Raw genomic sequence first — 23425 nt, 5'->3', positions numbered from 1 at the left:
ATCCTGAACGGCAGCAGCCACAACAACAGGCTGGCCGAGACAAAGGGGCCGGCGCGGCGGGCGGCCCGGGGGGCGGCGGAGCGCGCGGCGGGCAGAGCGGCCCCGGCGCGGGTCGGAGTCGGGGCGCCTGGAAGACCCGGGTCCGGGGCGCAGACCTCCCGGGGCTGGCTCCGCGCCGGGCCGCGGCTGCCGCTCAGTCTTTGACCCTGTGTGCCCCCCCCGCCCCCCCGCGGCCCGGGCTGTAACCGCTGGCCCGGCCGCTGCCCGCGCCTTTCCGAGCCGGCCGGCGGCATGGCTGTGTCCTGGAGGAGCTGGCTCGCCAACGAGGGGGTTAAGCACCTCTGTCTGGTAGGGTGGCGGCTCCGCGCTCCGCGGGTTCTGTCTCTCCCGCAGCGCTTTGGATTCATTCTGCGAGCCTGCGCGGGTGGGAACCTGGAAGTGGAAGTTTTCTCTCTTAATTTGAACGTTCTCAACTAACACAACTTTACGCTGGAAACAATAATTACTATTCCCTATCCCCGCACCCCCCAAGGCTTGGAAATTTTCCTACACACTGATGGAAGAACAGATGTGGAGGAAGAGAAGTTCACTTTGAGTGAACAGAGCTTTTTCTTTTTTACTTTTTTTTTTTTTTTTGCCTCCTTTGCTCTTTTCCCAAATTGCCTTTGTTTGCTTGGGATATGATGATGTCATTAATTTCTTAATCACATTTAATACTGTAGGGGATATCTGAGATCAATTGGGAGACCTATTTGCAACTCGTAATCTCAGGTGAAGGGTCGGGGTAAAGTCAGATTTGTTTTCCTCTGAATGGTTTTCAGCTTTCGGGTTAATTGAAAATGCTTTATGCAGTTACTAATTGAGGTTCCATTGTAAGCACTGTGTCAAGGGAATTTACTTGTGGTTTCAATTCATCAGGTAATGGTTATTTTCAATTTTTGTTTCCTCTCTCTCTTGTCTGATTGGTTTAGCTTGTTTGGCTTACCCTGAATGTCCTACTTTTCTGGAAAACCTTCTTGCTGTATAACCGGGGGCCAGAATACCACTACCTCCACCAGATGTTGGGGGTAAGTGGAACTTGGGTGATCTGGTGGAATGGGGTTAGCCCTGGCAGTCATTGCTACAGGGTTTGGTCACTTCTTCCATTCATTAAAGAAACATGTGTTGTTCACTTTAGAAACTGTTATTGTTCTCTAAGGTGGGCACATTTTTTTTTGATTTATTATTTACAATTGTCCAGGTTAAAAATACTGACTTTCTTAAGAACCAAAAGTAATATCTGCTAAAGTAAAATGAATGAACCTGCCAGACTGTAAGTGCCTAAAAAAAAGTTGCGACTTCTTGCCAGCTGCAAAATGCGGGGAATTCTCTGCTTCACCAGGAGGACCAAGCAGTGACAGGCTTTTAGTTTTCACTTTTCAAAGCTTTTGCCCTGCTGATGAGCTTATCCAGAGGATTTCTGCACAGCTTGCTCTCACTGACAACGCTCATAAAATGTGTGTCTAATGGGATTATTTATTTTGGGGCAGTTTTCAGCTTCCTGCTTTGCGGTAGTGGTTGATGATGGTTCCAGTGTTCTAGTCTGATGTAAAAATGGCACAGTGCAAAACTTTGTTCTGATTTACTTCATGTTGATATTTTTTAACTCTCTATTCTGTGATGATTCTGTTCTCTTTCTTCCCCTGCACCCTCTTTCTACTTGACTCCTTGGTAAGAAGGTAGTATATCTTGAGGGCATCTTTATATAGGGAGACTGCATTTCTAAGAGCAAACAAAAAGTATAAAACACTGCAAAACCTAGTGCACCTCAAAAAGCAAGTTTATCATCCTTTCTTATTGGAGAAGAAAACACATTTTAAAGATGAGATCCATTTATTTTCATGGTTTAATGACTTTTAAAAATAATGATTAATTCAGAAAAATTCACTGGGACAAGCCCTCCCTTTCACGCTTTATCTGTACAATACTTATTTATCTTTAGACCTCGGAGTGTAGGGTAGTGATTGGCACAGATTAGGCCTGCATTAAATTGTGGCTGAATTAATTAAATTATATATTATTTTTACAGTGCAGTCCTATTTTTCTTTTTCTTTTTTTCTTTTTTTGAGATGGAGTCTCATTATGTCACCCTTGGTAGAGTGCTGTGGGGTCACAGCTCACAGCAACCTCAAACTCTTGGGCTTAAGCGATTCTATTCTCTTGCCTCACCCTCCCAAGTAGCTGGGACTACAGGCACCCACCACAATGCCCGGCTATTTTTTGTTGCAGTTGTCATTGGTGTTTAGCTGGCCTGGGCCGGGTTTGAACCCGCCACCCTCCATGTATGTGGCTGGCACCATAACCAGTGTGCTACGGGCGCCAAGCTAACAGTACTATTTTTCATAATCTCTTGATCACACAATTTATATTTTAAAAGCTTAATAGCTGATATGTTTTTAGTAAGTGAGTTGAGGAAAATAGTCTCAAAGACTAACCTCGTTTTATTGGTAACTCTTAATATGAGTATTTTTCTTTTTTAATTTTTAATCTGTCCAACCAACTTCCTACTTGACTTCCAGTCCTTAGGGAAAAACTAACAAGTAATTAATTACAATTCAATGAATAAGTTAAGAAAAATTTTTCTCTACTAAATACACGAGGTCAACTGAAGTCATTTTTATTTTGTTTTCTAAAAATTTACTCAGAGGTGTGAATTAATGAACAAGAGGTTTTTCAGTGGAAACTTTGATCTATTGCATAACTTGATGAAACACTTGGAGAAAACTCTTGAGAGTTGTAGTGGTAAAATGTGCTCTGGAAAAGGAGGTATTTGTGTTAACATAAAATCTAAGGTTTGGCAATTTATTGCAATAACTTAGAAAGCCATAACTGAACTTTGGATTTTCACTCTGTGACACTGTATAAGCGAAAATGACATTTTATTAAAAAAAATTATGTTGACACTAACATCTTAATTTTTATAAAATTGGATGCTGTGTAACTGAACTTAATGTTTATTTTGGTGATAACATTACACACACATATAACCCAACAAATTTGAAAAACATTAAACACATGTTCCACCAATCACCAGCTTCAGTATTTTGATTGAATGATACAACAGACCAGCGAAGTTCAGTGACTGCTGGCACATAGTAGGATCTCAATAAATAATGATCAAACCATTGAAGAAAAAAATCATACAGGGACCAAATGGAAGAATAGGAGCAAAGAGGCCAAGAGGCAGATTAAAGAAAAGGAGAGAGATCATTATCCATTAGATTACATAATAATAATTACAGTGAGTTAATTTTTAAGCCATCTAGTCATTATTCAGCATTTTGCCAAGAGTCATTCTGGAAAAAAAAATCTTGGCATCATGCTGAAAGATGAAATATGACTTCCAAACTTCTCGCTTTCCTGTAGTTTCCCATTATGAATTTTTTAGTCATTAATTTATCTACACCATTTAGGAATATATAGTAGTTTCAGCCTGTATATTACTTTTTAGCAAAAAAGCAACTCCTTCTATTGTTTTACCATTTACTTTATGAAGTAATGTTAAATTTTATTTGTCCTAGGTTTGTGTTTTCTAATCTTACGATGATTATGGTATTGTTTCATAGAATAACAATTTGCAGGCACTTTTTGAATTACAGAGAAATAGAGTGTAACAATGAGACATTATGCAGCCTTAAAGAAAGATGGAGACTTTACCTCTTTCACGTTTACATGGATGGAGCTGGAACATATTCTTCTTAGTAAAGTATCTCAAGAATGGAAGAAAAAGTATCCAATGTACTCAGCCCTACTATGAAACTAATTTATGGCTTTCATATGAAAGCTATAACCCAATTATAACCTAAGAATAGGGGGAAAGGGGAGAGGGAGAGGAGGGAGGGGCAAGGATGAGCGGAGGGAGGGTGATTGGTGGGATTACACCTGTGGTGCATCTTACAAGGGTACATGTGATACTTAGTAAATGTAGAATATACATGTCTTTTTTTTTTTATTGTTGGGGATTCATTGAGGGTACAATAAGCCAGGTTACACTGATTACAATTGTTAGATAAAGTCCCTCTTGCAATCATGTCTTGCCCCCATAAAGTGTGACACACACCAAGGCCCCACCCCCCTCCCTCCGTCCCTCTTTCTGCTTCTCCCCCATAACCTTAATTGTCATTAATTGTCCTCATATCAAAATTGAGTACATAGGATTCATGCTTCTCCATTCTTGTGATGCTTTACTAAGAATAATGTCTTCCACTTCCATCCAGGTTAATACGAAGGATGTAAAGTCTCCATTTTTTTTTTAATGGCTGAATAGTATTCCATGGTATACATATACCACAGCTTGTTAATCCATTCCTGGGTTGGTGGGCATTTAGGCTGTTTCCACATTTTGGTGATTGTAAATTGAGCTGCAGTAAACAGTCTAGTACAAGTATCCTTACGATAAAAGGATTTTTTTCCTTCTGGGTAGATGCCCAGTAATGGGATTGTAGGATCAAATGGACCTCTCAATATTTTTGAAAATATGAAATCTAATAATTGCTCACAAGGGAAGACTCTTCCTTCATAGTGACAATGAAGTCATTGTAAGCATAATTCTCTACAAGACAGAGTTTCAGAAGAGAACCAGGTAACAGCATCATATAGAGGTTCCCATATAGAATATACATGTCTTAACACAATAACTAAGAAAATGCCAGGAAGGCTATGTTAACCAGTGTGATGAAAATGTGTCAAACTGTTTATAAAACCAGTATATGGTGCCTCATGATCTCATTAATGTACACAGCTATGATTTAATATTAATTACAAAAAACCTATTTAGAAAGGAAAAAAAATGAGACAGAATTACTTTTTAAATAAATATTATTAGTGCCCATATTTTACATCTTTAAAGCTGTATTTTATTAACTTAGTGCTTTGGAGCAGTTTGTCTTACAACTTACTGAATACTCAGTCCCACCATGATGGATATGCAGAAATATTGAAGAGGACATAAGTATTCTGACATTGTAAGTCTCTTAGATGAATATTGGTTTATGATCTTACTGGAAATGAATTTCATTATACCATGTAAAATGCAAATAGTAACAGTACTTTCATTTGCTGTATGGTTTGATTATAGCATTGAGTATTACTGTCCTTCATCTATAATTGTGGTTCTCAACCTTCCTAATGCCGCGGCCCTTTAATATAGTTCCTGTGGGTCACGACCCACAGGTTGAGAACCGCTGATCTACAAAATGTAAAGTAATGACAAAGTTGTGCAGGATGTCCACAGATTATGGCCCATTTGTAAGAAGACACATAATCAGAAGCAGTTAATGCATAGTAATTGCTCGAAATCTTTTTTTTCTATTGAAGAACAACTCTTTGTTCAACTGTTTATGTATACCTATGATATGTCAAGGATTTAAAAAATTTTTGTTTAAGGTAGGCAACTATTCTTGCTTTACATATGAGAAAATGTAGCCTGAGAATCCTGTATGACTTGTTCCAGTGCCTTTGAATGGTCATAGCTAGGGTTTGAATGCAGTCCTGTCTAGCCTCTTTGTCTTTTCCTCCTAACACACAGCTTCTACAAATGGCCCATCTCAGATACTTATACCATTGGTTAGTATTAACTTTTGATTGCCTAGCAAAAATATAATGCAAGTCATGTATGTTTTTAAAGTTTTCCAGTAGCACATTAAAAAACTAAAAGGAAGCCAGTGGCATTAATTTTAATAATGTATTTAACCCACATATATCTAAAGTATTCTCATTTTGACATGTAGTCAGAATTTAAACTTTATTAATGAGATAAACATATTGTACATTATCTTTATTACTAATTTCTTTGAAATATAGTAGGTATTTTGTACAATTCAACTAAATTTTTATCAAAAGTACTTGATCTGTGTTTAGATTTTATAAAATTTATAGGTGAACAAAAGAGATTCACATATCCAAGTTGCTTCAAACATGGAAGATTTCCCAGTAACACAAGTGTCAACTTTGAAATTTAAATTTGAATTAATAAGATTAATAAACCTAGAAATTTCTTGGGTGACTACTCAGTACCCCTGTGTGTAGTGGCTGTCATCATTTTGGAGAGTGTTGACTGTGGGGAAGACACTGCTACCTGCATAGCCACATGAACATATGATTTTGTTTTGAAGGGAACAAGTAGCCAACCAACCAACTAGTAAAAAAGACAGCAGCATATCACTCCTTCCTCACCAGAAAGGACCGACTGGGAAGTCGTGGACTGTAATTATTGGCATGGAACTATAACAGTCTCTCGGAATTCTGCCTTACCTTTTGAGTTTTCTGGAGGTGGAAGCCTTTGAGATGAAGATACATTTATTTCATTCTCAGAACTAGAATGTCTTTATTTCTAAGAAATAAAGGCTAAAATTAAGGTTTAAAAAATTACATAAGAATTCAAGATCTTAGGTGCTGGAGGATAAAATCATGTTGGGATCAGTATGTTTCAGTGGGTTTTCATCATTATCCTTTTCCAGACTGGTCTCATCCAGACTGCAAGGCAGTGTGGTCACGGCTGGTTTGTGCCTGAGTTAATGTGCTATTCAGACTATGCACTTACTAGAAGATGTTTAATTATAACATGTTGTGAGCTTTGGAATCCGAAAATTAGCTGAGAGGGAAAAAAATGATTTTTGAGAGAAGCCCAAACAAACACCTGAACAGGAAAACAAACAAACAAACCAAATAATTACCTCCTCCACTCTCCCACAGTAGCTTTTTAAATAAAGGACTTCATTGATAATTTAAGATGAAAAGTATTTTTATTTGGCTCAGCGCCTGTGGCTCAAGTGGCTAAGGTGCCAGCCACATACACCTGAGTTGGTGGGTTTCAATCCAGACCGGGCTTGCCAAACAACAATGATGGCTGCAACCAAAAAATAGCCGGGCATTGTGGCAGGTGCCCGTAATACCAGCTGCTTGGGAGGCGGAGGCAGGAGAATCGCTTGAACATAGGAGTTGAAAGTTGCTGTGAGCTGTGATGCCATAGCACTCTACCCAGGGTGACAGCTTCAGGCTCTGTCTCAAAAAAAAAAAAAAGTATTTTGATTTATTAATTTTCAAAGAATGGAAAATATAGTTGCTTGCACTTTAATAAAAAGTATTAAGTTGTAACGAATCTAGAAAAATTTGGTTTTCTAGGTTTTCTTTTTTGTTCTTTTTTTTCTTGATGTTGGAGCAGTTTAACTCAAAATACTGTCCTGAGACTCCTTCATCTTAATTTTCCCCACTTTTGAATTATATTTTTGACATTTTGATAATGAAAGAATATCATTTAATTGATATAAACATTTTAACTTGAGAAAAGAATGTATTTTATGGTACCAGATTTAATGTTTTCTGGTTTTACATCTTTTTTTCCCCTCTAAACTAACATTCATGTATAGACTGTTCAATTTCAACTTAATTATTTTCATGATGAAAAACTTTTTTCTTTTCCTCACAAATATTGTCTTAAATCTGCTGAATAGTCATGATTTTTTTTTTTTTTTTTGTTTGTTTGTTTTTAACTCTTTTTGAGGTACTATGTTATCTGGAAGAAAATTCTTCCTAACTTTCTAGTGAAACACAGGATGATCTTTCTTTGGTTAATCATTACTCTTTAGAAACATTAAAGTAATTCACCCTTTCAAGAGTTTAGATGTTACATCATAAAATTTTACAGAGACAGAAATTTGAAGTCATATGAATTTCTTAAGATCAGAGATTAGAGTCTTTTTAAATCAATGTTGTTTCACAGCTGACCTGGGAAGCTTTGATTCTGCTGAGAAGGAATATATGCTTCCTATCAATTTCAGAAGAAACTTGATCATTCACTTTTTTAATTCAATAATTACACGATATGAAAGTCACTAGCTGGTGGTGCCCAGGCAAGCATTTGTGGTTTCCATTCAGGAGGTTATATTTATATTTTAGCTAAGTGTTATTTTCTGTTTGCTTGAGCTTTTATTCTTATTCTACTTTTTGAAAAACAGTTTTCTTCCAGTTTATTGACTAGTGAAATGGTTATGTTACTGTTATGAAAAAGCATCATATTGTTTATTCCATTTCTTTTGGAAAATGAGAAAGTTATTTAATAAAATCAAAGTTATCTAAAATATCAAAATTCCCTTCTAAGTCTAAAAGAAAAATGAGATTGAAGTGATATGCTTTCTGTTACCACTGAATTAGTGGCTTGGTCATTATTTGGCCTGTTGATTCTCTGACCGCCTGCGGTGATGAGCAGCTGTATGAATATATGCAAAAACACATTAAATTCCACATTGTTTGGCCTACTAGCATCACATTTTATGTGAAAGAATATTTTAAATGTCTAGTAATTTACAAAGTTAAGAAAAATTAGTGATTTTCCCTGAAGACACAATATACTTGTAGTATTATAGTTGTTCTAGACTTGCCTTAAGTAAATTGTTAGGGATTATGAGGCTTATTTTTATTTAAACTGTTTCTGATTCTACAATACTTACCAGAATTCTAGAGCTCCACATTTAACTTCTTTGTTATATGCAGCTAACTGCCTACTGCATAAATGTCTTTTATCAATACCATCCACACAGCATATAATTATAAATTAGAATAAATCTCAGAGGTTTTCAAGTCAACTTCCTTTATTGTGTTATGAATTATATTAATAATATCAATGACTGTTTACATTCAGTTAGGGCTGAGGCTTTGCATTGATTCCTTTATTTAATCTTCTCATCCATCCTGTGGTGGTAGGTGTCTTCAATTTTTTGCTTTGCCTCTGATAAACTGAATTAGAGAGGTTTCATAACAAATTGGTGATAGATGCGGGACTCCAATCCCAGGATCCTGGTTCCAGACCTAGTATTCTATTTTTACTTGTAAAAAATTACTTTTAAAAATTTTAATTGATACATACAAATTGTATATATTTACTGTGTATAACACGATGTTTTGAAATATGTATACATATTATAGGATGGGTAAATTGAGCTAACATATGACTTACCTTACATATTCATTAATTTTGGTAGTGAAAATTCTTAAAAGCTACTCTTTTAGCAGTTTTCAAGAATGCAATGTGCTGTTATTATTAATGACTGTAGTCACTGGGTTACACAGTAGATAACTCTCACCAGCCCTGTTTTTTTTTTTTTTTAATAAATTTATTTATTTTATTTATTTATTTATTTTTTTTGTAGAGACAGAGTCTCACTGTACCGCCCTCAGGTAGAGTGCCGTGGCCTCACACGGCTCACAGCAACCTCTAACTCTTGGGCTTACGCGATTCTCTTGCCTCAGCCTCCCGAGTAGCTGGGACTACAGGCACCCGCCACAACGCCCGGCTATTTTTTTTGTTGCAGTTTGGCCGGGGCTGGGTTTGAACCCGCCACCCTCGGCATATGGGGCCGGCGCCCTACTCACTGAGCCACAGGCGCCGCCCTCACGAGCCCTGTTGACTGGTCTACTCTCTACTTCCGTAAAGGCAGTTAGATTCTTCCTTAGATTCCACGTTACAGGGAGTTCGTGGAGTATTTGTCTTTCTGTGCCTGGCTTGTTGTGTTACTGACCTTGATGTCCTCCAAGTTCATTCATGTTGTCACAAATGGCAGAGATTTCTTTTTAGGGCTGAATAGTAAGTATTCCGTTGTGTATATATAATATGTAATACATTTTCTTCATCTATTCACCCACTGAAAGAATTTGTATTCTGAACCATTATACTCTTCTGCCTTGGGGCAGCGTTAATATTAGGTTGAGTCAGATGGAATTGACATTTTGGTAGAGCAAAAATAGTCCAATATCAGACTTTTAAAAATTTTTTTATTTATTTGTATTTCTTTTTTTTTTTTTTTTTTTTGAGATAGGGTCTCACTATGTCACCCTCGGTGGAGCGCTCACAGAAATCTCACAGATACCTCAAACTCTTGGCTTAAGCAATTCTCTTGCCTCAGCCTCCCAAGTGGCTGGGTCTTCACGTGCCGGCCACAACACCAGCTATTTTTCTGTTGCAGTCATCATTGTTGTTTAGCTGGCCCAGTCCTGGTTCAAACCTGCCAACCTCAGTGTATGTGGCTGGCGCCCTAACCACTGTGCTACAGGCACCGAGTCAATATCAGACATTTTAAATGGTTCAGCCTGAGTGATAGCAGCTGTTACCAGTTATTATTCAAGTATAATGTGCCAGACATATATCTTGGCCCTTTATTTTATCATCTCATTTAATCCTTATATTTAATTGATTCCTTATAATAACTGTGGAAGATAGGAATTACCCCTTTACAGAATTGAGAACTGAGATACTAAAGTGGTTAGGTAACTTTCCCCAGGTCACACAGCTACCAAGTGGAAAAGCCCAGTTTCAGCCCACATTTTTCTGACATGAAAGATCGTGTTTCACTCACTCTGCTTTAGCAAGTAAAGTTCTGAGATAGATAGTGTTAAAACCCAGAATTCTGTACTATTATCTAAGATTATTACTCATTTTTTCATAGGACTGTGTGTTTGTGTGTTTATTAGTGTTTTTGCATTTGTTAATAATTATTTGATCAGAAGTAGAAGGATGATTATTCGGATTATTCTTAAATGTGAGGATTATCTTAACTAATACCTACAATATGAATGTGCTAGGGATGCTTAAAGCAAACAGAAATTTGTTCTTAGACAAGACAGCATAAGGAAAAAAAGTAAAAAAGAAATTTGTTTCTTCAAAATTCTGGAAGCTGGAAGTCCCAAGATCAAGGTCAGCAGGGTCAATTATTTTCTGAGAAGCCTTGGGTTGTAGATGGCAGCCTTCTTCCAGGGTCTCCCCACGTCTTTCCTGTGTGTGTGTATATCTGTGTGCTAATCTCCTCTTCTTGGTAGGACACGAGCCTTCTTGGCTTAAGGCCCACTCCAGTGATCTCATTTTTAGCCTTACTTAGCTCTTTAAAGGCTCTGTTTCCAGATCTAGTCCTATTTTGATGTCCTGCATGTAAGGACTTAAAAATGAATTCTAGCAGAACAAAATTTAGCTTGTAACACATACCAGCTTTATCAGTCTTCCTCTGGAAGCCAAACAGGAGTTTTGAGGCATTAATTTGAGATTCATAATAGTTTCTTTCCTTTAATTCCAAAAGACCACTGAGCACTAGCATTCCAGAAGGATGTTGCACAAGGGCCTAGTACAGGCTTATTTGGGAAGGTGGTTTGATGTTCCTGGTTTAAAGAGATTTAGCCCAATCTACAACTATTCTGAACATTGTTCTTAAATATCCTTTTACTCCCTCCATAGCTCCAAAGAAGAAAATCACATAAAGTAACACCTATGCGGTGTAGTATCATTATTTCATTTTGATTGTTTAGATCTTACATCCCAAGTATGATATCAGGGAACTGACTTCCAGAGCAGAAGCATGTGAATATTGAGGAACCGATTATTGCTCACTGCTGAGGTTAATAATAGTAGTAATAGTGGGATTCATAGTCATAGTAATTGCATGTGCTTTCTTCTGAGCAACACTCAGCCTGGGGGGAGAGGATCCTGTAGAACTGTAGAATGTTCTAGTCCATTTACTTTATTTGATAGATGAACTTAAATGCTTTCTTTATGGATTCAGTGCAAAGCAGAATGTGGATGGTAGGTCTTCTTACTCCTGGCCGGTGTTCTTTGTGTCTGTCACACCAAGTATTGTGTATATAATAAAATTGATTTTGAAATTGCCTCAGTAATTCAGGAGAGAAAAAATTAATAATTTTTTATGGAAAAGATCATGGGCTTTAGCGGTATATGGATATGAGTTTGAATTGTGGATAGGTATCTCTTTCTCTTTACAACTTTAGCAAACTACTTATCTGAGCCTAAGTTTAACTTCTTAGTAAAATGGGGCTTAAATCTTACTTTTAGGTTACTTCTGAAGACGACGTGAGAAAATGCAGGTGAAATGTTTAACGCTTAGTGCATAGGTGCTTGAGATGGCAAATGGTAACTATTACTATAAATATTAATACTACGAATGGTGCTAACTGGTAATATTATAAATTATTTATGTTCGTAGGTATACATAGTAAAAGGAATTCAGAGATACATAAAGGTGGAGGGAGTTTGCTGATCACGCAGCAAATGGCATTTAGGAAAAGTTACCTTTTGTTACATTATTACAATGCTCACAGTGGTGCTCAGTAAAGAGATATTTGATGATAAAGTTGCATGTTTTCTGGTTAGTTGGAACATTCTGCCTTCAGTTCTTTGGTTGACCGCTGGCTGCTCCCTGATCCTTCTGGAGAGAGGAAGTCAGCCTGCTATTTTTCATTGGCACAAAGCTTGTGGCAACTTGGCGATGATTGTTGGGCGGAATTTTAGTTTGGGGAAGAAAACTTTTCATTCAAAACAGTGCTATTTAATACTTTTTATTAATCTTCACTGAAGCTTGGAGTTCCCAACAGGTAAACAAAGGAAATATTGCCTATGTTATGAGATTATTGTGAATCTTAAAGGAAATTAAAATAAATAATAATATAACAGCAGCTAGAGCCAACTTGCATTGATGTCTCGTGGACATGACGTTGTACAAAGTTCCTTGTATGTTCTTTGTCAGAGTCCTCACTATCCCACAGGTAGGTTCTATTCATAAGAGAAAGCTAAAGACCAGAATTTGTAATTAACTTCTTCACTGATTAGAATAGCTATCATGAATTCCATTACGTAATAGGCACTCTGAAAGAGTCTTCTTTCCTTCTTTTCATTCTTGCAGCTGTATGCAGTGATCCCCTTACTGTTTTGTCCCCTAGGAAAACATGATGAAAGTATCTTACTCATCTCAGAGTGCTGTGCTGAGGATTATAACTTATCTGATAAGGACATACTTTGTAGAGTTAAAGCACCCCAGGCATGAAAGATTGTTATTACAGACAGATAAAATACAATATTCCTGGGCTACAAAATTCACATAGAGGGAGGCTCTATTTTTCTTTTTTTTTTTTTTTTATAAGAGTGGGTTCCTCTGGGCTGACTGCAGGATGTGCGTATGCTTGGATTTTGGTATATGTCCTGTGATCAATCCCCCAGGTATACTGAGAGATGAGAAAATTATGAAGGCAGAGAGACGTGTGTCACATCTTAATGCAAGTCTGTGATGTAATAAAACTCAAGCAATGTGATAAAAAATTAGTGTCTTGTGAAAAGTAGTTTCTTTTCAGTTCTGGCAATGGAACTAAAGAAAAAGTACATAAATTAAGGAAGAGATGGAGTTTTATCAATGGAATTGGGGTAAATTTTTAGAAATTGGAAAGTTGAATTTGACAATAGCTCCTAAGCTCCTCTCTATGGGTAAATGAATCCAACACATGTTTTATGTGGGACAGATTGTGTGCTTAAAGATTTTTCATGAATTTAAAAATCGTTAAGGTTTGTAGACAGATGGCCATTCAGAGGTCTGATATAGTTAAGGCAAGAAGAGATGAGAGATACAACAAAAGGGATAGCATTTTATATAGCTGAGATTGTTTTTAAAAATGGGCACTTCAGGTGATGCCCATAGCTCAGTGGGTAGGGCGCCAGCCACATACACCAAGGCTGGGGGCTTTGAATCTGGCCTGGGCCAGTTAAAACAACAATGACAACTGCAACAGAAAAATAGCCAGCCCTTGTGGCAGGCGCCTGTAGTCCCAGCTACTTGGGTGGCTGAGGCAAGAGAATCAGTTGAGCCCAAGAGTTTGAGGTTGCTGTGAGCTGTGACGTCACAGCACTCTACCCAGGGTGACAGCTTGAGACTCTTGTCTTAAAAAAAAAAAAAAAAGGGCACTTCAAAATAAGATGCATTTAAGAAATGATCTATGCACGATGCCTTTTTGACTAATACATATTTTTACTATGTTTGGATTTTCAAATAGCTGAATTTAAATTGCAAATTATCTCATTTAATGTAATCATAGAAACCTTAGTCCACTGAAAGAATCTGGAGTATCAGTGATCAGTTTTTTTTTGCCGTGTGCTATATGCTTTTATTTCTTTTTGTTAAGTTCCTTTCCCCCCAATATGCCTTTCCATATGTCTCTTTCTTTTAGTATTTTGTGCTGAGTATAATCCCTGTTCACCATATCTGGGAATATACAAGTCAAGGTGCAGGAAGTTCTACGGGGAGAGAGTTGTGGAACAAGAAAATAAGAACTACTTACGGAGAATACTCAGGATGGGAGTCCTTTTACCTCACTGATTTTCTTTGGCTAACCAATCTTCTTTTGCTATTTTTTTCCCTTTTTCTTTCTTAATTATTAAAAACAAGGTCTGGCTGTGTTGCCCAGGCTGGAGTCCCGTAGTGGCTGTTCACAGGTGTGATGATGGTGTCATAGCACGCTACAATCTCCATTCCCAGTTTCCAAGTTAGTTTGATATATTACTTTGGGCCTTTGATCTTTGTTAATTCTCTTGCCTTGGAAAGCATGAGCCTCCAAACTACATTTGTAAAGTGTGTTAAGTTACATAAACAAAAGGTGAAGAGCACATTTTTCTTTTTTCCATAGCTCAAAATATCTAAAGGGCAAATCAAGCCAATATCATCAGTGGTCTGTAGTAAAGGACTTCAACAGGGAAAACATGACTCAGATTAAACCACAAGAATGTAGAGCTTCAGTACCCAATGTACTCACCCTTATTATGAAACTAATGTAGGACCTCCACATGAAAGCTATAATCCAGTTACAACCTAAGAATAGGGAGAAGGGGGAAAGGGAGGGGAGAGAAGGGAGAGGTAGGTGGAGGAAGGGGGATTAATGGGATTACACCTGCGGCGCATCTTACAAGGGTATATGTGAATCTTAGTAAATGTAGAATGTAAAGGTCTTAGCAAAATAACTAAGAAAATGCCACGAAAGCTATGTTAACTAGTGTGATGAAAATGTGTCAAACGGTCTATGAACCAAGTGTATGGTGCTCCATGATCATACTAATGTACACAGCTATGATTTAATAAAAAAAAAAAAAAAAAAGAATGTAGAGCTTCAACATCAATGTTCCTCCCTTCAGAAATAGCATTTGCTGTCTGTGTTGTTTGTTATGTTTGTTACATTCAGAAACATTGGAGATTGGCTTGAATTTTTCAGAAGCCATCACTGAATTAACCATTTGGCTACTTAGTGTGTGTGTGTGTGTGTGTGTGTGTATGTTTAAGAATAAGGGAGCAAATGAATAGATGTAATGAAAATCTTGAAGAGTTTAGTTTGCTGGCTCAGAATGTACGTTCAAGGTTTCTTTAATTTTGGCTAGCTGGAACAAAACTGGTCTTAGGACTGGTTTTACGTTTTGAGTAGGTCACTCTTAAAGAAACATTTTGTTCAACCCGGAGGTTTTAGATATGTGAAAATTAATTTTTTTTGAAGTCCTTTTTGACATTCATTGTGATTCTTGTTAGGTATCTGCTATCACTTTTTCCTGAGCATGGGGTGACTATTAGCTCAATTATCAAATATGGTAATACCTGTGAAAGTTAATAGTATCAATGGGAGTGGTACAAGGTCGTGGAAAGAATATAGATTTTGTGGGCAAATTATTCTAAGTTGAAATATTGACTTTATTTCTTAACAAATGTACCTTTAAGTAATTTATTAAAACCTTCAAAGGCTCAGTCTCCTCCATTTTAAATTAAAAATTATAATTGAGCCATGTGAAACATATTGAGTTACAAAAATGACAACTTAGTTTAACAAGTTTAACTCAGAATCTTCCTTAAAGGATTTTTTTTTATTTTTTTGGAGGAGGAGGGAAGGTTTAAGTAAAATGAAGAAGAAATGAATATAAGGCACTCAAAAAGTATTAATTCACTTCTTCCTAATTACAAATTGCAGTAGATAAAAACATGACAATGCTAAAACTCATTTTTTTCAGGAAATATTTTTGGAGTTCAGAATGTTTGATACTGAGATCTATTTCTAAGTGTTTGCTAATGACCGTAAAAATTTCCAACAACTAAGGGAAATGATCTTTTAATTTAGTGTGAAGCATGAAATCTGAAGTGTTTTGAAAAGATACTTTGAGAATGATCTTTTAGTGTTTATTTTCTTTATTATAATTTAGAAAATATTTACACTTACAGTTAATTGCTTTGTAGTTGGCAGTGGTTTCCAAATTTTAGCCCCGAATTTCTTGCTCTGTTTTAAACTTTCTGTCAAGGAGCTCATAGATTGAGATGGAGATGAAGAGGACTCATAGGACAGTAGCAGTGAATTATTTCTATAAAAACAAAGGATTAAAAATATCTTTTTTGATATCAGATAAAGGGCATTTAATTAAATATACACTTACACTTCAGTTCATGATGCATTATCTTCATGGGTCTGTGCAACACTTCTCTTTGCCTTCTTCATTTGTTTATTAATTTATTTGTTTAATCACTCTTCGTTTTCCAATCCCATTCTCCTATTTATAATAGCAGATGTCCCTGATTATCATTTTAATGACGTTTTATGTACACGTTTCTTCTAATTTACAAAAATGGTATTGAGCCATAGAATTCATTCTTATTTTTCATTCTTATTCATTCTTTGTTCTTATTTTTCCCATTGGGTGTTATGTTTTCAATGTCTATCCATGTGGCTGTATTTTTCTTTGATTAATTACTTCTAACTGCTGCATGGTATTCCATATTTTGTATCTACTACCTGGTATTTACCCATTCTCCCAAAGAAACTTAGATTACCCCTAATTTTCTGCTGCTTCAAATAGCATCGTCGTGAAGCTAAAAGACACTGTTCTAGAACAAACATTATATGGTAGTTTGTTGGATTTATAATTTAAATACTTTGCCTACTAGGTTTTCTTGGAAATGGAACACAATAAAGTTGTTTATATTGTAACAAAATCCAGCATTTTTCTTTTATTTAACAGAATCTCAGATTTTCTGAATTATTTTATTTAATTAATTAATTTATTTATTTTGACACAGAGTCCCACTATGTTGCCCCTGGGTAGAGTGCTGTGGCATCACAGCTCACAGTAACCTAAAACTCTTTGGCTTAAGCGATTCTCTTGCCTCAGCCTCCCAAAGCTGGGACTACAGGTGCTCGCCACAACGCCTGGCTATTTTTTTGTTGTAGTTGTCGTTGTTTAGCAGGCCGAACCACCAGCTCCGGTGGCCGGCACCCTAACTACTGAGCTACAGATGCCCAGCCAATTTTCCTGAATTTTAAAAAGGGGTGATGTTAGCACTAACTAATCATAATCCTAGGGTTTTTTTTTTTTATTGTTTGGGATTCATTGAAGGTACAAAGAATTAGGTTACACTGATTGCATTTGTTAGGTAAACGCCCTCTTATAAATGTGTGCTGTCCCCAAGAGGTGTGCTGTGCCATACACCAGGACCCTTTATCTTTCTTCCTCTTCCTGCTCCCTGCTCCCCCTATAAGATCATCAACTGACTTTATATTAGAATTGTGTCCATTGGATTCTTGCTGCTCCATTCTTGTGATGCTTTACTAAGAAGAATGCCTTCCACCTCCATCCAGGTTAATACAAAAGATGTAAAGTCTCCTTTTTTAGTGGCTGAATAGTATTCCATGGTATACATATACCACAGCTTGTTAATCTATTCCTGGGTTGGTGGGCATTTAGGCTGTTTCCAAATTTTGGCAATTGTAAATTGAGCTGTGACAAACAGCCTAGTGCAAATATCCTTATGATAAAATGATTTTTTTTTCTTCTGGGTAGATGCCCAGGAATGGGATTGCAGGACTAAATGGAAGATCTAATTTGAGTTCTTTGAGGATTCTCCATACTTCCTTCCAAAAAGGTTGTACTAGTTTGCAGTCCCACCAGCAGTGTAAAAGTGTTTCCTTCTCTCCATCTCCACGCCAGCATCTGTAGCTTTGAGACTTTGTGATGTGGGCCATTTTCACTGGGATTAAATGACATCTCAGGTTAGTTTTCATTTGCATTTCCCTGATGATTAGGGACCATGAGCATTTTTTCATAAGTTTGTTAGCCATTTGTCTGGCTTCTTTAGAGAAGGTTCTATTCGTGTCTCATTTCCAGTGATATATGGGATTGTTTACATTTTTTTTGTTGTTGATTAATTTGAATTCTCTGTAGATCCTAGTTATCAGCTTTTATTCTGATTCATAATGTGGCATTATGAATATCTTTTCCCATTCTGAAGGTTGACTATTTGCTTTGATTATTGTCTCATTAGCTGTACAGAGGTTATTCAGTTTAATTAAGTCCCATTTGTTTATTTTTGTTGTTGTTGCAGTTGCCCCAGAAGTGCTCTTCATAAAATCTTTCCCCAGGCCGATATCTTCAAGTGTGTTCCCCACACTTTCTCAAGAATTTTTATTGTTTCATGCCTTAGATTTAAGTCTTTTATCCATCTTGAATCAATTTTTTAAGTGGTGAAAGTTGTGTGTCCAGTTTCAGTCTTTTACATGTGGTTATCCAGTTCTCCCAGCACCATTTATTGAACAGGGATTCTTTTCCCCAGTGTATGTTCTTATTTAGTTTATCAAAGCTCAGGTGACTCTATGGCTTTCTATTCAGTTCCAGATGTTTATGTCTCTATTTTTGTGTCATGCTGTTTTGATCACTATGGCCTTGTAGTACAGCCTAATGTTTGGTAGGGTGATGCCCCAGATTTGTTTTTATTACTAAGAATTGCCTTGGTTTCATGTTTTTTTTTTTAGTTCCATACACAATGGAAGAATTATTTTTTCCAAATCTTGAAAGTATGATGTTGGTATTTTAATGGAGATTGCACTGATATGAAAGTCCATAAATGTAATTCACCATATCAACAGAAGCAAAAGCAAAGACCATATGATCCTGTCAATAGATGCAGAAAAAGCATTCAATAAAATTCAGCATCCTTTTCTAATTAGAACACTTAAGAATATAGACATAGGTGGCACATTTCTTAAACCGATCAAAGCTATCTATGGCAAACCCACAGGTAATATTATAGTGAATGGTATAAAACTGAAAGCTTTTCCACTTAGAACTGGAATCAGGCAAGGTTGTCCTCTATCACCACTACTATTCGACATAGTGCTGGAAGTTCTTGCCAATAAAATTAGGGAAGAGAAGGAAAGAAAGGGCATCAAAATGGGGGCAGAGGAGGTCAAACTCTCGCTCATTGCTGATGATATGATCTTATACTTAGAGAACCCCAAAGACTCCACCACAAGACTCCTGGAAGTGATTAATGTCTAGGAGTAATTAAGTAATGTCTCAGGATATAAAATCATGTCCACAAATCAGTAGCGTTTGTATATGCCAATAACAACCAAGATGAGAAGCTAATGAAGGATACAATATTCTTCACAGTAGCTTCAGAAAAAAAAAAAAAGAAAAGAAAAACCTAGAAATATATCTAACAAAAGAGATGAAAGGTCTCTACAAAGAAAATTACAAAACCCTATGAAAAATAGCAGAAGACATTAAGACATTAACAAATGGAAGAACATACCATGTTTATGGCTGGGAAGAATCAACATTGTTAAAATGTCGATGCTTCTCAGGATTTTTCTCTTCATATCTTATAGCTATTGGTTTTAGTCAGATTAAGATTAAGATGGAGATGATACCAATGTATGGAACTATTAAAAAAAATTAAAACATTTATTTATAACTTGTTTTCAGTGAGAAAACTAAAGTATATATTGGATAAATTTACAGATGAATGTAATGGGTATTTTAAGGATGATTTAATGTATAAATCTTTCTGATGAGTTACCCATATTATTAACTACTTAAATAAAATGCCATATACACTATCACCATAAAAAAAGAAGAAGAAAAAACAGTAATAAAAGTATAACATCCAACTTGAGAATACTAGGAAATGTGATACAAGATATAGGATAAAACACTAAAAAGACAGGTGCATAGTGTGGGATAGAGTTTTTAAAACAATGAGTAAATGTAAAAGTGTCAAAATACCAACTCACTCTAAGAACTGTAAAATATAGTATAGTAGGTAGCTTGTACCAACCCAAAAGGCCGGTCAAAGGTTAGGAAAGTTGTGCAATGGAGTATGAGGAGAGGTGTTCTATTTTGCACATGGCAAAATATTATGTTTTTTCTTTATTAATATTTTAACATGTACTAAAAACTTTGTTTTCAGGAATTGTTTGCTAAGGGTCTAAACAGCACATAAGATAACCCCGTATACCGAGGGTGGCGGGTTCATACCCTGACCCGGCCAGCGGGTCAGTCGACAGGGATACCTGGAGGAGGGGGTGAGAATGGGAAGGGACAAGAGGCACGAAGAATGGAGACAAGACAGGAGTCTGATCAAGTCTCATTTATTACAATGTTCTTTCAGGGTATATAAGGGTAGGTGAAAGAGGAAGTTTGCGTCACCGGGTATCAAGCAACCTGGCCGCAGCGGAAAATTCCCAGGGGCAAGTTTCCAAGTTTCGCTCATATGATTTACAAGAAGAGGCCTAGCGTTTGCAGAGAAATAGAAACTTAAGTCTGTTAGTATAGGAAATGGCGCTTGGCCTACAAAATGGATGCTGTGGTGTCAGCCCTCCACAATACCCGGCCCCGGCTGAACTGCAACCAAAAAATAGCTGGGCGTTGGGGCGGGCGCCTGTAGTCCCAGCTACTCGGGAGGCTGAGGCAAGAGAATCGCTTAAGCCCAGGAGTTGGAGGCTGCTGTGAGCCATGTGATGCCACGGGACTCTACCGAGGGCCATAAAGTGAGACTCTGTCTCTACAAAAAAAAAAAAAAAAAAGAAGTACGATTTGGCACCTATCACAGTGGAACTGCAGGTTGGATGATACTCAACAACTGGGCCACCCTTGATTAGTAGTCGTGTTAAAGGGTCAGTAACTTCTGTCTCTTATGCTCTTCAATATTTCCTCTTTATAGTGCTTAGAAAGCCTCTTATTTCCAAGATCACCACACAGTAATGTCATTTGTTGTAACTTCCTCTCTTCCCTATTCCTTTTCTTTCCCATTTTACCTTCTCCCATCCTATCCTGCTGAATCTTGTGCTTTACATTAATATCTTTACATCTGTCAAATGTCCAGAAGAAAAAGGATCAGCAGTTTAATGCCCTTCTTTGAAAGGTTACACCCTAGACCGTTATAGATTTTCAAGGTAATTTGAAAAAGTTTATCATACATTTTCCAGTATGAAAAAGTACGTATCATTAGGGAAATATAAAAAAATGCACAAAAGTAGAAATAAAAATTTCTTTATATTAACATGTAGAGATAATATTTTTCCTCAAATTGTACTATTTAGACTTTTCTCAACTTTAATTTCCTAAGAATTTTTTTTTTTTTTTTTTTGAGGCTGAGTCTTACCATGTCACCCTGGGTAGAGCAAGGTGGCATCACAGCTCACAGCAACCTCCAATTCTTGGGCTGAAGTGATTCTCCTGCTTCAGCCTCCCAAGTAGCTGGGACTACAGGTGCCTGCCACAACACCCAGCTATTTTTTGTTGCAGTTGTTTAGTTGGCCTGGGCCGGGTTTGAACCCACCACCCTTGGTGCATGTGGCTGGTGCTGTAACCACTGTGCTACGGGCGCCGAGCCTCTTAAGAAAATATTTTTAATGACTTTTTCACATTTATTATAGAGAATAGGGGAAAAGGCCAAAACAAAAGTTATTATGTATTAGCACCCGTACATAACCATTGGTAACTTTTCGTGTATTTCCTAAATATATTTTTTTAAGTAGCAGTGTCATTCAGAATGAACAATTCTGTATCCTTTTTAAAATGGAGCATTGAATACCACATTAGATTTGTCCCTATTATCACAAATTCATTATTAAACGTGTTACATATTTTTAATATTTTACTGAATAAATAAAAACACAGCTTAAAGATTTCTATATTTTTGTATATCCAGTTGGCTTTTGTTATTTCACTGACCTAGAAAATGCAGAGAAAAACATCATTCCACAGAACACCCCTTTGCTTTTACAGTTATGTCCTTTGGATATGTTACTAGATTTTCAAAGTATATTAACCCACTTAATTTCTTTTATGTAAATTTTATTGCCCATTTATCCATTAAGTTCTTGGTACTTAATTATTAAAATATATTAAATTGCGAAAGAAGTGACTGCTTCTGCATACTGAATACAGATGATCCAGTGGAAAGGATTAGAAACTCTCAATCTAAGAGTTGACTATTTGTATTTATTAATCTATCATAGACATTATTATTTCATTTCTCTGTGTAAATCTAACTTATTTTATTTTTAATGACTACACAGTGTCCTATGGTTGTACTATAATTTATTTTCCATTTTTCTTATTTTTTGCGCATTTTAATATTATTCTTTTTTTTGTATTACAGATCATACTGCAGTGAATATTCTTGTAAAAATTTACTTGTACACTTGGAGAAGTGTTTCTGTATGCCATTTTATTTTTTAAAGACAGTCCAAAATATGATAATTTTGGTCTTGCTCAATGTTAATTTTTCTTAGGGAAAAAAGATTGAATTTGAATTATCTTTCCTTTTTTTTTATGTGTATAGATATGTGTTTTTATTTTTTTATTTTTTATTTTTTTTTCAAAATAACTAAGAAAATGCTACAAAAGCTATGTTAACTAATGTGATGAAAATGTATCTTTCCTTTTTTATTGCAATCCTTTTTCTTTGTAAAAAGTGGCACTGGTTTTGTAAAACGTTTTTTGTAACATTTGAAAACTAGGCAGTAAACTAGAAATTGGGAAAAGGAAGATTACAAGTATCTCATCTTACATTTGATTTAATTTATTGCCCTCCTAGCAGCTAAACCAACATGGTCCACTGCGTGTTGATTGATTGAATTCTGTGAAGAGTTTGCCAGAAAAATCTAATGCTTTACAATGTACATGTGAGGAAGTTTAGGTAAATAGTCTGCACCAGACTATCCATTTATTTAATCTGTCTTGACTGAGTACCTACTCTGTTAGGCAATTTGGCCATTTTGTTGTATCCAGAGTTGTTGTTTCTCTTAGAATTGATAGTTTCTTCTAAAGACAGACCTCCCATGCCTACTTCCCCAAGGAAAGCTTGGAAGAAAGTTGCCTAAGATTGCTAAGTTGCCTAAGTGTTATGAGGACAGAGGATTTAAAGGTAATTTTATAGATTCAATGAAGAAGAGTTAATAAGGAACAGGATTGAGTTCAGGAGGAGTAAATAGACAGTATGTTTAAGTAAGATAGTCATAGCAGGCATGCAAGAAAAAACTTGATGTCAAATATCCTATATTCAGTTTATAAGTTTTAATATAGGCCATTATATTATAGTTTGATTAATATTCTAACCAGGTGAAGGGTACCTATTGTTTCTTCTCTACAATTTTTTTCGTGTGCCTCAGGCCACCAATATATCTGCTCTGACTTCCAAATTTTAGAGAAATTTTGAAATTAAAAACAGTTTAAAGATGAGGAGAAATGATTCAAGGTTTTGGAATGATTGTTTCTCAAGGAAAGTAGCTGAGAGGTGACTAAATACTTGGTAACTGT

At 36.4% G+C, this 23425-nt stretch overlaps 1 protein-coding gene across 4 annotated transcripts in view; it reads left to right on the top strand.

Annotated features, from left to right (window-relative positions):
* The first annotated feature begins 225 nt into the window (after window positions 1-225).
* The window catches only part of NOX4 (NADPH oxidase 4), a 178746-nt gene continuing 155546 nt past the window's right edge, over window positions 226-23425 (top strand). Inside the window, exons 1-3 of one of the 4 annotated variants that reach the window (XM_053562166.1) lie at window positions 226-348; window positions 972-1067; window positions 5917-5979. In XM_053562166.1, coding sequence (XP_053418141.1) covers window positions 292-348; window positions 972-1067; window positions 5917-5979 — 216 coding nt within the window. In that variant the 5' untranslated portion in view covers window positions 226-291. Of the gene's footprint in view, window positions 349-971; window positions 1068-4988; window positions 5004-5916; window positions 5980-23425 lie in introns of those variants that run through there. The other 3 variants (XM_053562167.1, XM_053562168.1, XM_053562169.1) reach the window with 3 other exon arrangements.

This window comes from Nycticebus coucang, chromosome 14 (assembly GCF_027406575.1).
Source record: "Nycticebus coucang isolate mNycCou1 chromosome 14, mNycCou1.pri, whole genome shotgun sequence".
NCBI lineage: Eukaryota > Metazoa > Chordata > Mammalia > Primates > Lorisidae > Nycticebus > Nycticebus coucang.
The sequence above is the reverse complement of the archived record's forward strand: the minus strand, read 5'-3'. Positions and strand labels throughout refer to the sequence as shown.